This window comes from Acanthaster planci, linkage group LG05, assembly GCF_054643075.1.
Source record: "Acanthaster planci isolate LZ-2023a linkage group LG05, COTS_SCS, whole genome shotgun sequence".
NCBI lineage: Eukaryota > Metazoa > Echinodermata > Asteroidea > Valvatida > Acanthasteridae > Acanthaster > Acanthaster planci.
The window spans coordinates 22,045,291-22,061,258 of record NC_141781.1 but is presented as its reverse complement, the minus strand read 5'-3'; the positions used below and the strand labels follow the sequence as shown (position 1 = coordinate 22,061,258).

Here is a 15,968-nt window from a genome sequence, read left to right as displayed (position 1 = left end):
CCTAGTTTTCCTGCAACTTTTTTTTGCTCTTCTGCAATGGATGAAAACTGTTTTACATTCCAATTTGGTTGAATGCATTGAAAAGGGAACTTTTCCAAACACTTGAAATAACTCACAAGTGTACTTGGGTGGGACTTCAACCCACCACTTCCTGCCGAGGGTTCGAGTCCCACCTGAGTACGCTTGTGTTTTGTTCACAAGCTTTCGGGCAGGGTAAATAAAAAAAAATTTCCAAAATGAAATTAACATCTCCCTGATGCAAATCCACCCTTAGATACTCAAATACCAGTGCTTTCCTGGACAACTGAGGGTGCTGTTGCTGTGATGTCATCCAGGGAAGGCATACATGTAGTTCTTCACATAGGTTAACTGAATCGGAAAAGTGGATTTTGAAGGTTTACAAGTAATGCATTTCACACAAATTGATTGCAGTTACCCTGGTAACAACTTAGGTACAATGCTGTAAAAATCCTTTACAGGTACCTATGCCACCTTCACACTGCATCACACTCAGCAACAACACTTAAAGTTAGAAAGAAATTCAAAGCAAGAATGATTTACTAGGAACCATACCCATTCATACAAATTCCAACACCATATGGTAAACTCTGCCCAAAAACTGTTGGACTCTGTTTATTTTGGGTATGCCTGAACCCATGTTAAAGCACAAGCAGTTTAGGGGTACAGTAACCAGTCATGCCAGTGCCACAAATTCACACACTTTACTGGTGTTCAATTCTGTGTGGTTAGGGAAGGTTAGGGTTAAACTGTTGACACCTCATAATATACTGCTAATCAAATGACTGTTTCCAGAAATTGAATCTGAATGAAACAGTTTCATGCTAGAAAAATTTTCATGATGAGCAAATGACTGGAGTGGTTATCACCAAGAATCAGCCGTTGAAGATCAATACTCTGAGCCAAATTGTTTCACCAACATGGTACCTAAGTTTATTTCGCAACGGGCAAACAGAATGCTACGTGAAAGTGCCAGGGTCAACCCCTACCACAGTCAACTCTTCACCGAGTTCCCTTTGTACCCCAACTTCATAATCCAAAGTGAATTGTTCCTCACATCGGTCGGGTGGGAGTTACTTTCATTTGATATGTTGACACACACTTTGAGTCGGTCAACCTAAGTACAGTCAAGCTGTAGCCAGGCTGGTCAACTCTTGCCCGGGTCCCCTCCTGCCCACCTTAAATATACAATTCTACCACAACTGTATGTTTTCAGGCGACAGAGGTCCCTTGGGCCGCCAACCTTGAGAAAGAGCTGAGAGTGAGAATTGGTGATAGGGCATGGGAGCATGGAGCCCCTATGGCGTGAAGTTCAGGGCCCACTTAAGGATCCCAAAATCTTTGGACTCTAGATGCACCATGCAGTTGAGTTTAAAATCATCATTATTCTTGGCTAAAAAATTAAACTTGGGCCATATTCCTCCTGTTTCTAAAATATACTCAAATTGCCCAAAATTTTCAAAGCCCATGTTTAGTGATTTTGTATACTGTCATTAATGTTCTGAAATTTTCAACTGTATAAGCCACGTTTCCTCATGGATTTCCCCACAAGCCACACAAATCTAAAAATCTGTCAGTGTTTCTTACATGCCTAATTTGTTTTTGAATACTTTACTGTGACTTTTACCTTGTGCCATTGGCTTAATTTTATGACTATTAAGTAATAAACTCACATACTCAGTGCATTAATAATAATTCTAATAAGCCAATTTCCCATTCTGTTGCCATGTTGATTTTAGCGCCCTCACATGAGTAAGTGAACAAATTATCTACAACAAAAACTGCGAGCATCTATTTGCCACATGTTATGCAATGTTGTTGTCGGGAATTTGTTCCCCTCTGTTAAATCTTCTGAGCATGCACACATGAAAAGTGATAAAGGCTTTATTTCTATTAGTTTTAGATGGCTGACAAAACTTTTTGGCGTGAGATTTTTTTCTCGAGCTGCCACAGAAGTGATGTCACCTCTAATGGTCAGTTAATGCACAGAGAGGTGTCTGGTTCTGCCGTAGAGAAATCATGGTGTCAACAATGCATAATGCAAGGTTTGTGAAAAAAACTTGTATCTCAATTGAAACAAATGTTGGTCCAGTGACACAAAAACTAGGCCCAGGCCCATCTTTATTAGCCTAAATTTAAATTTTTGTTTGAAAAAGTTAATTTCTGAGTACGACTTGGCCGAATTCCAAATCCCAAGCCCCCAAAAACTGGCACGAGAGAGTGTTTTCTTTGTAATGTGTTGACGTTTCTATAGCCACATTCAGTTCCAAACTAAATCAAGTACTGATGTAGGCCTAAGCCCAAACCAGCTGCAGCAAGTTCTACACCGTATATAGTAGGTACATGTAGGCTTACATGTTCATGATTACAATAACACTAGTTATCATAAATATGTACTTAAGGGCATTGGAATTTGTAACACAGGCCTAGTGCCTACCCGTTAACATTTGGCCGGCAAAAATGCGAAGTTCTCTGGATAAACTCCGCCTCTCTGACAACATCCAGCAACCGACAACTTCTACTGAGTTGCTTTCAAAATATCTCCCTAGAATCTTCAATCAAAAGATGGAACTAGAAGGTCACACTCACAGTCTCGCGCTGAGCCCACAGTGTACTTTAAATTTCTCCCCTAAAATACAATAGCGCCCTCTATAGAGATAAACTTCTAACCTTTGTCCCCGTTTTCTTGAAATTAGGCTACGACAGTTTACCGCTCCTGTAACCGCAACTAGAGTAGCATTTCGTCATGGGGGTCTCAACTTTGTTGAGTTATTATTTGGGGCCAGACCTATTTTCTATGTAGGTCAAATCATTTTGAGAAAAAAATGTGTCTAATAAAGGAAATCAGTCAAAAGTGATAGAGCAAAACTATCAAGGCCACAAACTTAGGCAAAATTATGAGAGCGCCACCTAGGCTGAGCGAATCCAGTTGGAATCAGCAATAAAATGGACATTGTGGTAGTGGACATCCAGAGTATAAATACTTCACTAATTTTCAAACTGAAGTCTCCTTCAATCCAGTAGAAACGGATTAGGACAATTAAAAATTGTATAAGGTTATTTGGTTCAAAGTGAAGAGGCTCTCAACACTTCCAATCGCTCACTTATATGTCCCCTTCCTTCCTTATTTGGTCTCTGAAAGTCAATCTAGGACATAAATGAATTACATTGATGATGACCATCACATCAGTTCAAAGGATTCTGGTCGTCGCCCCACAGGGGAATTGTCACATTGCCTTGGCACGCCGGTAAATTATTGCCGGCGGGATTTTATTGCAAGGAATGAACAGTCCTTGGGCAGTTCACGGTACCATGATGCCATTTGCAAAACTGAGAAAGCAGACTAGAGAGATTTCCTTGTGAGGCCAGCTTGGCCTCCACAACCAACCAAGACTGAGTTTCTGATGAGAAAAACCACTGTTCAGATTCTGTCCAGCTGACAAGTTCATTGACAACGCAACTGAGTACATGCGATTCCCAGAGAATCCCAACAACAAACTGAAAAAGAGATTGACGGCGGGTAATCTGATGGATAATCACATATTTCCTGTGGAGATATTTAACAAAGAAGTGACTCATATCCCGGCTGGGGTGGCCACCTGGCTTCACGTTTGTATGCTACCCCTACAGCTAAAACTCATCTTTATGTACAAACTGACCGCATTTCTCACCACAGGCATTCCCAAACTGGCATTCAGTTACTTTCTAAAGAACTTTTTGTGTATAAAGCAAACTTGTGTTTGTTTGAATGCCCCAAAGTGCATCCTTCAATTCTGTCTGTACCATTGAAATTACGTGAAGTTAGCAGTTAACAAGTACCTTGCTGTAACACAAAGTTTTTTTCTGAATTGTTATAAATTCTCATCAATTCGTTTGAAAGTAACTGTGTACATTTATATTAAAAACTCGATTAATGATTTTCTACAGAAAGTTTAATGTGGGTAACAATGCTCTAGCTAGGATCATTTTAGTGCCGGGTAAATTTTTGGATTATAAAGCATAGTGAGCGCAGTTCTTAACGCTTTCTGATGCTTGAAATACGATCCAATTGGTACATTTAAATTTTCAGTAATATTTCAGTTCATTTTTTGAAAAAATCCGTGGTGGGTGGCACAGCCAATTTCAACCCTGAGTGCCGGGGGGAAATTTGCAGAACCGTGCCGTGCCGCCCGGCGCCGCCCACCGCGGCTAGAACCCTGGTGAGTAATTTGGAAGTAAACTGTGGAGCAGTGCAGGATATTCGCTTGGGGGAGTTACAATCATAACAATGGATGTAGTATAGTATTCCACGAATTCTAAACTGAGAAGGAAGTATATTGATTAAGAACCTACCTGGCGTATCCTGGAGACCTGCTTAGCAACAGACTTCTTGAGTTGTATTCCAGCAACTATGACAGTCACGCACTGTTCCATTCTGCTTAAATATCATGTACTAAAGATTTGCTGTTGTGAGCAGTAGGTTGCTTGAATCAAGCGCTTGTCAAAATCCCCCCAAGGATATTGTGTGTTTCCTCTTGCAGCCTGCACAAAGTTTGACAGTTTGGGATCTGAAGCTGTCTTGTGGCAAGGTTTTTCACTTCAGGTGCTTTCCGTTTTAAGTTTAGACTAGGCTGTCGCAGGTGGCATGTGGGGATCATCGGGGAAAATCTGGCTGTCGAATTGAATCGGCCATCTGGGAAACCTATCATACAAACTTGGCACAGATGACCTACATGTACATTGCAGATTTGCAGATGTTCTTTTGGATGATTTTAGCGTGACTTTTCCCGTTGTACTTTTGAGAAAAGTTTGCTTATTAAATATACATGTAAGCTATACTAGCTGGTGCTCCTGGGCCAAGGTAATAAGATGTCATGTTTATTGCATAGAAACTCTTGAATTTTGTATGAACTACATTCCTCTTTTTTTCTACAGCTCGACTTCCCTTCACTCCAATTTCATCCCCATCCCCAAACCAGTGTGACAAGTCGTCAGTTACTGATCCTCTGCCGTCAAAGAAACGGAGTTGTCATGCACCGATAAGTCCCTGGCTACTAAATTGAAGAGTAGCGATGTCAAGTTGAGTGCCAAGAAGCCAGCAGAGAACCCCACCAAAAAATTCTTTGCCAAGAAGGTGTCTGCCGCCCCCGTGACCCCCAAGAATTCGCGGGCTGAAACGATCGACTTGGACCCAGAGGTGACTTCCAGCTGTGAAGACACGGAATCTGGCAAGCAGACCTCATCTTCTGCCACTCCGAAGAGGTCGCAGTCCTCCAGACCCAAGTCTCTGGATAGCTTTCTTCAGACAACTCAGCAGCCCCAGGTGTCAACCTCTGACGATGTCATTGATATCTTGGACCATGAAGATGAAGATCTGTCCAGTGGCATCAAGGAATCACTGGATGAGATCGGCAATGGTAAAACCTCGTCTGTAGAGGTTACTGCTGCAGATACTGAACCTGCCCCGATGGAAAGTAGCCAACTGGCAGTTGAGATCCAGACACCGGCTTCACCTCTGGCAAAAGCTGTTACATCCGATGGCATCAGGGAATCAGATGTTAGACGGCAAAACCTCCTCTGCAGAGATCAAGACCTCAGGTGTTGCCTCTTCCCAGCTGGAAAGCAGGTGTCCAGAAGCCTCAAGTGAGACGACGTCACCCCCTGCATCTCAGAGCCACACAGCGTCTGAGGATAAAGATGCAGAGACACAAGAAGTCTGGTCTGAGCTGGATGTCAGCATGACGTCCTCTCACAATGACACCATTGCTGCGGGTAAGCTCAGCTACGATGCTGATTTAGAGGATGGGGATAACGACGAAGACGAGAATGAACCAAGAACCATCAAGTCATCTGAAGCATCAAGTGCGGCAGAGAGCTCTACTGGTGGACCAGCACCTAAAGGAAGTCCCTTGATGCCTGGAGGAGATGGAAAGGCCCTCAAAAAGGTGTGCTGTGTATGTCCCCATCAGTCTAAACCATGGCTACACTTCATTATTGGTCATTGTGCTATTCTCCTTTATTCCAGTCCAAAACCACCGTCACGTTTCATTCTTGGTCATTATGCCGTATGGTAGAATCAGGACCTCCAGGTCCACACCATTACTTCAAATGCATGGAAATTAACCATTTCATTGGTCTATTGAAAGTGCCCTAGGCTGTTAGGGCTATCCCTAACAGTCCCAAATCCTCCGATTTCAATATGATTTTGCATCTGTGTATATGTCACCTTTTACCTCTTTGATCTCATGAAATCCAACAGTGCACACTGAGTGTTTGATTTTGTTGGTATGATCTGTTAAAGAGATGTTTTGTTCTGGTTGTTGGATTCCATTGGATGAGTGGTTGTGGTTTAAAGAATCTCTTGTATTCAGGAGGAAGTAGAAGTGAAATGGTTGTAGCAAGTTTATGGTTGATCTCCCCTGTGTTAACTCGCTGATCCTTTTTTCCCCCTTGTTTACAGACTTCTCTGTCTGCCAAAGCTTTAAAGAAATTGAAAGAAAAGGAACAGCTTAGAGAAGAAAAGGTATGAAATTCTTGAAGGCCTCTTTGCTGAGCATCATCCTCAATCCATCAAAATCCATCAATTATCAAAAAATGCATTCAGCCTCAATCCTCCAAAATCCTGCATCATTTCTTGAATATACTTCTTGGAAGGGTGAGCATTGTCACATCAGCCTCAATCTTCCAGCAATTCTTGTCATTATGTTGAGGTAATGTGAATGGTATCCTGGCATAGGGATGATATCATTTTTGCATAATCAAGGCTTGAATTTACACATGGCTGAGCATGAACAATACAAGGTTTAACCCAAGACTGACAAAATACATCCTTCACAATGAGCCACCCTTGTTTGCCATTCAGTCTCAATCCTCCAAAATTCTTCCAAAACTGCCCCATTGATTTTGGAGGATTGAGGACTTGTGGGGTCAATTATGCATTTGATGGTATGCGTTGTACTCATTCAAATAAAAGCATTTTAAACGTAGAAACACAAAAAGAACATTTCAATGTTGCTGCAATCAGGAACACGTGCTGTTCCTTTCTTGACAAATGCACTTTCCCAAATGGGAGCAAGCTTTATCTAGGTGCGTGCGTGATAACTCGGGAATGGTTGAAAAAAGTAGACAATTTATCTCTGCATTGAAAAAATGTGTTGGCATTCAGATGAGACTGCGCATGGAGAAGAAACGCAAGTTGGAGGAAGAGGAGGCTGAGAGGAAACGACTGAAGCTGGAGCTGAAGCGAAAAAAGGAGCAAGAACGAGAAGAAGTCAGGAGGCAGAAGCAGGCGGAGAAAGACGTCAAGCAGAAAGAGAAACAACTGAAGAAGGAGCAAGAGGAGAAAGAGAAAGAAGATAAAAGGATGGCCAAGGAAGAGGAACGAAAGAAGAAGCAGGAGATAATAGAGTGAGTTTGTTAGAAACAGGCAGAAACATGAGTCCCATCTTACATAGCTGCTTGGCAGAAAGCATTGCTGGGCCAAATTTCTGTGGCGGGTAGAAGTCAGCGGGGAGCCAGTCACATGGTGCATATTGCATTTTTTTTTTGCTTGTAACCTGTTTCTGCTCAGTGTTACATTCTCTGTGCTAAGCGGAAAGGCCCCAGCAGTTGTTTCTCAGTCTCTGGAGAGGACACAAAAATGCAAATTTGTTAGATCTTACTCTGCACGCGAGGACGCATGAACTCGTTCTTGGCAGAACCACACACCTTCCCAGAAGAGCTAGTCACATGGGGCTACCTCAGACCTTCATGAGTCAGATACATAGATGCTCTCAATGCCGTGTGTCTGGCATCTACACAAGGATCTCATGGATTTCCACCTTTGAAGATTATGACCTGCGTCGTAGTCAAGACCAGATACAAGACCAGTTTAAAGATCCAGTCAAATCAGCTAGTCACAAGACAAGTAAACAGGCTGAACAGTGTCAGAGAAATGATTTTGTTGACTTCATTTGAATAGCTTGCGACTGGAGTTAAAACCTGGAGGTCTTGAGGTGGTCTTAAGAGGTCTAGACCAGAACACCGATTCTTAAGTGTGTGCATCATTTTGAAGTGTCACAACCCAGAATTAATGTGTGTTTTTTTGTAATACTCTAGTGCTAAGATGGAAGAGAAACGCAAGAAGACTGAGGAACGGCAACGAGTTGAAGAGGAAAAGCAAAAATTGGAGGAGGAAAAGGTCTTGAGCCAGTTTTATAAAACGCTGATCTCATTTAGCATTGGTTTGAAATAGTTTCTCTTCTCAACAATTGATCTTGGACTATTAAGACTTTTTAACAGCTACACCTTGTTAGAAACAAAAAACTAAGCCACTTTCCAAGTGACTTTACATAGCATCTGTAGGTTTCCCAAGGTTTTTGTGTTAAAATGCAAACGTTGAAGTAATTTTTTTTGCTGGCAACTGCTTCGTGTCGCTCGTACCGCATAAAAGCATTTTTTCTGAAGCACATTTTTGTAAAGACATCAGATGTGTAAAACAATGTCATGTTGATCTCAGCTGGAATGTGTTTCAATGTTGTGCATAGAAAAGAGTTGTACAAATTGAAATCCTATTTTTAATCCAACAGCGTGAGAAGCAGGCAAAGCAGAAGAATATGTTCAAGAGTTTCTTCAAGGAGGCAGCCGTGCCAGCCAAGAAACCCCAGGAGAAATCCTGCGGTTGGTTCGCTCCCTTTCAAGTCAAGGAAGACATGGTCCTGGCTCCCCTGCTTCGTTGCTGCAAACCACCAGCCGCCTTGGAGGAATTTGATGCTGCGCGTCAAAATCAGGTACACCTCTGCCATCTTATAGACGGGGGGCAAGGGAGTGCGCCGAGTGTTTTCTAGAAGAGACCAGTTTTGAAAGCCCTTGTTTTCTGTTTAGTTTCTGTTTTTGTTTTTCTTCAAGCAACACTTTTGCTGCGTCAGACGTGCTTGCTTGATGTGGAGTGTTTTACGTTGTTCCCAACCTGCTTCTGTGCATTTTTGTTCTGTGCAGAATTCCAACTTGCTGTATCTGGATGAATTGAAACGAGAGACCTACGTAGCAGGAAGGACTGGACGGACTCCACACAGTGCGAGTGAAGAGACAGAGAGCAGTAGGCAGACAGCGATGCCATCAGTTGGGACCTCACAGCAGGATGGGTGAGCTGAAATGATGCGCGACTTGTTAGCACACCGTTCTTGTACTGTGGAAACCCCTACAGTCCTGGCTTGTGAAAATGAGCAGTGTGGCCAACCAGCCCTTACCAGCTCATCCAAAATGGCTAACAAGATCAGTACAACCGTCAGCGACCAGGGTTTGATGTTGGCAAATCAAATCAAACCACGACTCTTGATAAGTCTTTCTCAGAAAAAATATCTCAAAGTGAAGTTTCTCAACTGCTGATTGCCTAACTCATGAAAGCGAGTGATGTCCATGCAATATTCTAAGGATTGTTTGATCAGAGTGCGTTCTTTGGTGTATTTCCAGTGAATCACAGGACGTGATAGTGGTATCAGAGATGCCCGCTGAACCAGCCAAGAAGCTCACCAGAATGAAATGTAAGCTACTTCAATTCCACGAGAACTACCGACCACCGTACTACGGCACTTGGAGAAAGAAAAGTGAAATGATCAACCCTCGCAACTACCTCAAGAAAGACGAAGTAAGAATTTACCATTCACACCATCTTATCCCCTTTTGCTGTGACCGCAAACACCTGCTTTCTTTAGGAGGAGCATATAATACAAAGTCAGCAGTTGATGGGTAAAATCCCTACATCAGAATTCAAAATTATATTTGAGGAAGATGCTTTGGGCAAATGACTTCATTTGCCAAGAATCCAAAAAAAAACAAGCTGCAGTGTCAATCATCAGACCTTACATTTGTTGCTTTCAAACTAAAGTGCTTGTCAAATTATGTAGCCAGATTTTGAGTCAGCTACTAAGACTGTGTGGCCCAGTGAGCTTGAAGTTGGTTGTAAGATTGTGGTGGTAATTAGAAAATGATTTCACTTCCCCAGTGTTGGGTTATTTTTGTTGCAGGATAAAACCACTTTTGTTATGTACATTTGTTGCTCATCAGCTGTTGGCATTATGGTTTCTTTGTTCCTGTAAATGTTCCTTTGTTTTTAAGTTTTGTCCCAATTTTATTCTAGGATATGTTAGATTACGAAGTGGACAGTGACGAGGAGTGGGAGGAACCCGGTGAAAGTTTGTCACACTCAGAGGTGAGAACCGAAAAAAAAATCATGGATATTGGCTCAGTGCATGAACTAAAGATGGCGCTCTGTATCCTGGTAGTGTGGGCAAAGCTAGACTGGTTTCTGGTCCCTCTGTTTGACCTGCAGAAGAGCAGGCAGGAGCTAGCCCCAGAGGGATTCAAACCTCGAGAGTGGAGGGTTGGGCGGGGCTACTTTTGCCAAGATGGCACTCTTAAGCTCTCCCTGTTCCCTGTTATTCTGTGACTTCTTTGTTTCTAGGGAGAGGATGATGGCGAAGACGTTGATGATGGTGGGGATTCTGACGATGGCTTCTTTGTACCTCACGGCTATCTTTCCGAAGATGAAGGATGCGAAGATGAGGTCAGTTCTGGCACTGGGTCTCTGATTGCAATTTTGTTTCAGCTAAATAGTTCTCATTGAATTGTGGCATTCAAGTTGTCAGTAATGCGGCCAACTGATACCCAAGCACTGATTATTTCCGTCAATACCTCCAAATCCTGTCAGGTTGAATCTAACATCATTGTTCTTGTGACTCCAAGATTTATTTAAATACAGTAGCACTGTTACTGAAGAAAAGTTAGAGCGACTTCTTGTCTTAAAACAAACCATTCAAGTTAATCTATGCATTTCCCAAATGTATGTGTATTTTGTCACCAGTTTCGTTGTTACAGTTCCAAATCTAACACCGGCAGAAAACTTGTTCAAGTCTGAGTCAAGTAATATGCCATATAATGAGCAGGAACTTTGTTCTTGAAGGGGCACTGGCATTAGAAAATCAACTTGTCTATGGGGACATTTCAGTTGGCATCCAGGCAAAGACCAGGGGCATCAAGGCGATTGCTTCCGATGCCTCTGTGAAGTTTGTGGCCTACATATAAACATATATATTACGGCCCATGCTTAAACGACCAACTGAGGTCGCTAGTCTCAGAGTGCTTGTACCAAAAGATTGTAAGTTGTTGAAACAGGTTGGATTGTTTGATCATTCTCAGGAGGAAATTGAGAGCTGGAAAGAGAAAAGAGCTGCCAAGGCCAAGTCCTGGGAGATAGAACTCAAACGGCAGCAGGGAGTCCTCAAGCCCATCCTGATTGGCTGCGTCTGGGTTAATGACTCCACACCTTCAACCACTAAAACGCTGGATACATACAAGATCATCGCCTTGGCGACCGTTCCTATAGATACCGGATCCAAGAAGGAGGTTCAGGCATCCACTGAGGCTCACACGAAGGAAGAGACGTCCAAGACATCAGCACAACCCAAGGCCTCAGGAAATGAAGGTGTCTCGCTGAAAAGACCCGTACCGGCCGAAGGTGAGTTTCCATTCTTTGACCTCTCAAATAATTGTATTTTGTCTTAAAGATTAAGACAGCCCTTCAGAACAGCAAGTCAGTTCAGTCCCTTTTAACAGCAAGTTATGTTCCTGAAAGCACAGTCTTGATATTCAAGTCTCTCCTGTGCTTCCATCTTTGTGCAGATTCAACGCTTGAGGCATGGTTCTGAGTTCTCCAAAAGATTCTTCAATTTTTTAATTCTTGCCAAGTATTTTCTTCCATTTCAAAATCCGATCCACATTTATATGCGACTGTTTGAAGGGGCTTACAATACTTAACTGACAGTGATTTTTGATTGAAAGTGTCTATCTTCGGACATTAATCTCCAGAGTCGTTTGCTCATTCCTTGATGTTTTCCTCCTAGCTATGCCTGACCTGATCCGCCTCGTCCATGGCAACACTGCTGGTATCAAGACACTACAGCGGGAATTTCGAGAGTACTGGCGGCTAAAGGAGCTGAGTAAGAGACCAGGTCATGCCAGTCCGAGACCACAGACGCCCTCTGTGATAACCGAAGCTGGCCAATCGGTGAAGAGCTCTCCAGACGTAGCTCAAGGGACCAATTCACCTCTTCTCGGAGTAACAAGTAACAATGTCCAGCAAACATCTGTTGTGAATGATGCCAGCTCAGTCACTGTGCCTCTGGACGGTGTAGAGACACCCATCAAGGATTCCACGCCCCGCAGCAAGGAATGGACTCCTGAAATTAGTAGTGTTACCCAGTCATCCCCAGCTAACCCTACCAGCAACACTGTGGAATGCTCCATTTCCAAACGCCAGCTGTTGATCACCATCGGTGCAATCGCAGTGCGTGAGCGGCGGCCTGTGTTCCCTCGCACCTGCTGGTACGTTCACCAGCATCTGCTGGAGAAGTATAACTTACAGGATCTGACCATCCCTAGCCAGTGGCAGAGCATTACTAAGCCACCCAAGGCACAACGTGCGGAGAGCCCCCTCATTGGCCACTCACTGCCAGGGTATGGAACCCAGACTCCCAGCGGTTACTTGACACCAACACAAGGAAGTTTGCTGACTAATGTTCAGGAAAACCAGTTGTTGCATGGAGGCGTGCACCAGCCCATGCCTTCCCTAAATGTATTGAAATCTTCAACACAAATGCTGCACTCATCTGGAATAACTTCAGCAAATGGATTGCTGGGAAGTATGCCAGTGAGATTCGCCGTAGCAGGATCTAACTTGCCGACAGGTGTCAACCTACAACCTTCCATGCCCCAGCCTGGCGGTGTGGCCTTACCCTTTCAGCTGCAAGCTGCCAACGGCATGTCCGCCTGTGAAATCATGCAGAGGTTATCTGCGACGGTGCCCATGCAGCATGTCCAGGCCCCGCCCACCACCCTACCTGCATCTCCCGCCCACGTGTTCAACCCCATCCCATCCTCAAGCCAGATGCATTACTTAAACATGCTGCCCAAAGTGGAGATGGTACCCATCTCACCTGCAGTCGGACTGTCAATGTCCCAGATAAACCAAGCTGCTACGGGTCAAGTTATCAAAGTGCCGCGGACAAGTCCCAATGACATCAAGGCCATGCTGTCTAGCCAAGCCATTAAACAGCCATTGTCCACTCCTGAAATCATCACCAAACTAGAATCCAAAGCTACAAACGTGGAATCACCATCGTCTGCTCACAGTAGCGATCTTGATAAATCATCAACTTCTTCTGCAAAGTCTCAAGACGAATCTGCAGCCCTTCCTCCGGCACAGAAACCCGGCGTCAAAACCCTGAAGAGCTTCTTCAACATTTCAGTCAAACCCCTACCTAAGCCCCAGACTGAAGTGTCTGAGCCTGTCGGTGAGCCTAAGGAAACAGGCCAACCAAAAGGTGAGGCTGAAAACGAGGAATGTAGTCAAGAGGAGGATATTGTGTGTGACACAGAGAGGCTGACAAATTGTACTGATGGGGTTGAAGAAGAAACAGGCCAAGGAAACTGTGAAGAAATAAAAGTAGTTGAAAGAATCTGATAAATGATTGGGGTAATGTAGCTTATTTGACGGATATTCAGTCAAAACACTCAACAGAGTGCCATTGTCCTATCAAATACATTGCAAAAATGTGGTCCTTCTGAAATTCATTATTTGTATATTATTGTTATTAAGCTGAAGAGTTGTAATGTCGACCTGTCCAAAAAAAGGTTACCCAGGCTATCCCCTCCCTCAAAAGGTGGGATGACCAGAAAATTGAGGTAAAATAAAAACATTAATTGAAGTTTTGAGGTTGTTCAAGGTCAACATTTATCCCAAGTTGTTATGGAAAAACTGTTTATTGACTGAAAGAACTTAAAACACCAGAAGCTGTGATACATTCGTCCAATTGGTCACCTTATGTACTGGCCACAGACATTTGTCACCTTTATGTACTGTCCACAGACATTGGTCACCTTATGTACTGTCCACAGACAATGGTCACCTTATGTACTGGCCACAGATATTGGCCGCCTTATATACTGTCCACAGACATTGTACTTACTTTTTTACTTAAAAGACTGTTAAATGTGATGTACTTTTAAAAAAATTAAACAGCCAGCTAATTTATTCAATTTCATATCTCTCTTAGACTTCTCGGACAAAGAACGTGACCTTTACCGTACCTTGTTTGTATCTTGTCTCATTTTTGAAGAATACCGCCCAATTCCAGGTTGGTGTTTTATTTGATGAGTGCTGAATAACATTTTTGGAGATTTTGGGGATGAGAATTTTTTCCTTTAACACATGGAGTACCCCATGCAATATCTGTGAGTTGTTAAGTGTGATAACTGTGCAGGGATAATGTTTGAAAGTTTTGCTGTGTGACGTTTCTGTTTTCAGTTGGTTCTTGTTATTTAAAGGCTCTCATGATTTCCTTATTTGTGTAATATCGGCGTAGGGTATTTAAGTAAAAGGCAGTATACATGTTGTATGGCAGGTCTTTGCAAAACAAACTTTGGTTGGAGAAAAGTTTATTTCATTCATATAACATTTATGTTTATTAGTTAATTTCTGTTCCAAAATAATGGCTCTGAACATTTATGACGGTCCTTTATCACCACGCAGTAAATAGGAATTCCAATGTCTGCTTATTTTTTAAAATGACATAATTCATCCTCTGGTGAATTCCACACCTGAATTTGATTGTACATGTTAGTTATGTGTAATTCACAAGGATTTTCTGTGAGGCATTGGAAATAATTACTGTTTCTTTCCCGAGTCTCTATTCCTTTGTAATTGTGTTTATTGAAATATTTTGCTTTTTTTTCTTTCAAAAATAAATCTAATGTACCAAAGAACAGTCTACATGTAATTAGATGAATGAAGTTACAGGGAATTTGGTAATCAAACTTACAAAAGTATGTTATCCTTCTAGAGAGAAGTTTTTGCCGACAGTGATGAGTAGAAATTACAAAGGAAACAAATGGAAGTGCATGGCATTAACAACTCAACTTGTTGGAGCTGCCTTTACTGCAATTAAAATAATTTCTCTGTAAACTTTCTCCACTGAACTGAAGATAAATGTTTAAAGATTGTCAGTTAGCCAACCAAATGATATGGATCTTAATATTTTAACTTTCTATTGAAGATAGATCAACAAGGAAAAAATAATATTTTGAGGTTAATGATCTTTTTAATCATAAATGATAGGTGTGTGATGTTATCACCATTAGAAGTTGAAATGACATTAAATTAATAATAGCTGTACATAGTAATATGTAGACTGAGAATGTAGCCATTGAGTACCTGTACTGCAGTAAAACACTCAATATGAATTAGATTTGTGGAAATGTTCCATTAACTTGAAACAAAACGTGTATTTTAATAAGATCACTTTCCATTTTGTGGAACTTTAAGGGTGGAACTTAAAGACAACCGGTGACAGTCACTGAATAAAATGATTCAAAAGACAATGGCATGACAGGAAGTCAGAGGCAATTCTGTGAACCCAATCCCTTCTCTTTCCTTCAAAAATTACTTGATTCTCCATAATTAAAATAAACTTTTGCCAAGAACTTTAATCTGCATGCGGAGCTTTCTATGCTACAAATGCTTTCTAAATTGTTTTGGGGGAAAAATGCCTTCAATTTAAAAAAAAAAGTTCTGTGTCAAAAGAAAAAAAGGCAGAGCAAATTCAGTAGAGGGCGCTATTGATTACAATGGTAAAGTCGAGCACTTTGTAGAGGGCGCTATTCTACCAATTCTAAATTTTTATAAAACTGCAGAGGGCGCCATTGCATTAACAGAGCGTTTTTTTTTTTCATTGCCGACTGCGGTTTCAAGCTTGATCGGGCTCGAAAATGTTAAAAAGAGTCCAACTTACAAGATTACAGTTCCTTAGTCTGGTATACGCTGTTTTAAAACAAATCTGAACCGGACCAAAGTGTTACAAACATTTGCTGATTTTTTATTATTCTTAGAAGTTACCTTTCTTTACAACTTTAATAGAGGGCGCTATTATTCAAGGACA

At 42.1% G+C, this 15,968-nt stretch overlaps 1 protein-coding gene and 1 pseudogene across 1 annotated transcript; both read left to right on the top strand.

The window, feature by feature from the left end:
* Positions 1-2,964: 2,964 nt before the first annotated feature.
* On the top strand, positions 2,965-5,551 carry LOC147799241 (uncharacterized; annotated as a pseudogene).
* A 1-nt stretch (position 5,552) lies between these two features.
* Positions 5,553-15,416, top strand: LOC147799240 (uncharacterized). The gene is made up of 11 exons (XM_087137357.1): positions 5,553-5,942; positions 6,458-6,520; positions 7,163-7,404; positions 8,095-8,176; positions 8,565-8,765; positions 8,974-9,119; positions 9,448-9,622; positions 10,115-10,186; positions 10,439-10,540; positions 11,173-11,491; positions 11,877-15,416. The coding sequence occupies exons 1-11, from the start codon at positions 5,553-5,555 to the stop codon at positions 13,493-13,495; spliced, it is 3,411 nt and encodes a 1,136-aa protein (XP_086993483.1). The 3' UTR covers positions 13,496-15,416.
* The last annotated feature ends 552 nt before the right edge of the window (positions 15,417-15,968 follow it).

Excerpts from the sequence above, each read along its gene's own strand:
- LOC147799240 (XM_087137357.1), top strand. The coding sequence starts at position 5,553 with ATGTTAGACGGCAAAACCTCCTCTGCAGAGATCAAGACCTCAGGTGTT. Across the intron at positions 8,177-8,564 it reads AAAAATTGGAGGAGGAAAAG|CGTGAGAAGCAGGCAAAGCA; the intron begins GTCTTGAGCCAG and ends TTAATCCAACAG. Across the intron at positions 8,766-8,973 it reads ATGCTGCGCGTCAAAATCAG|AATTCCAACTTGCTGTATCT; the intron begins GTACACCTCTGC and ends TGTTCTGTGCAG.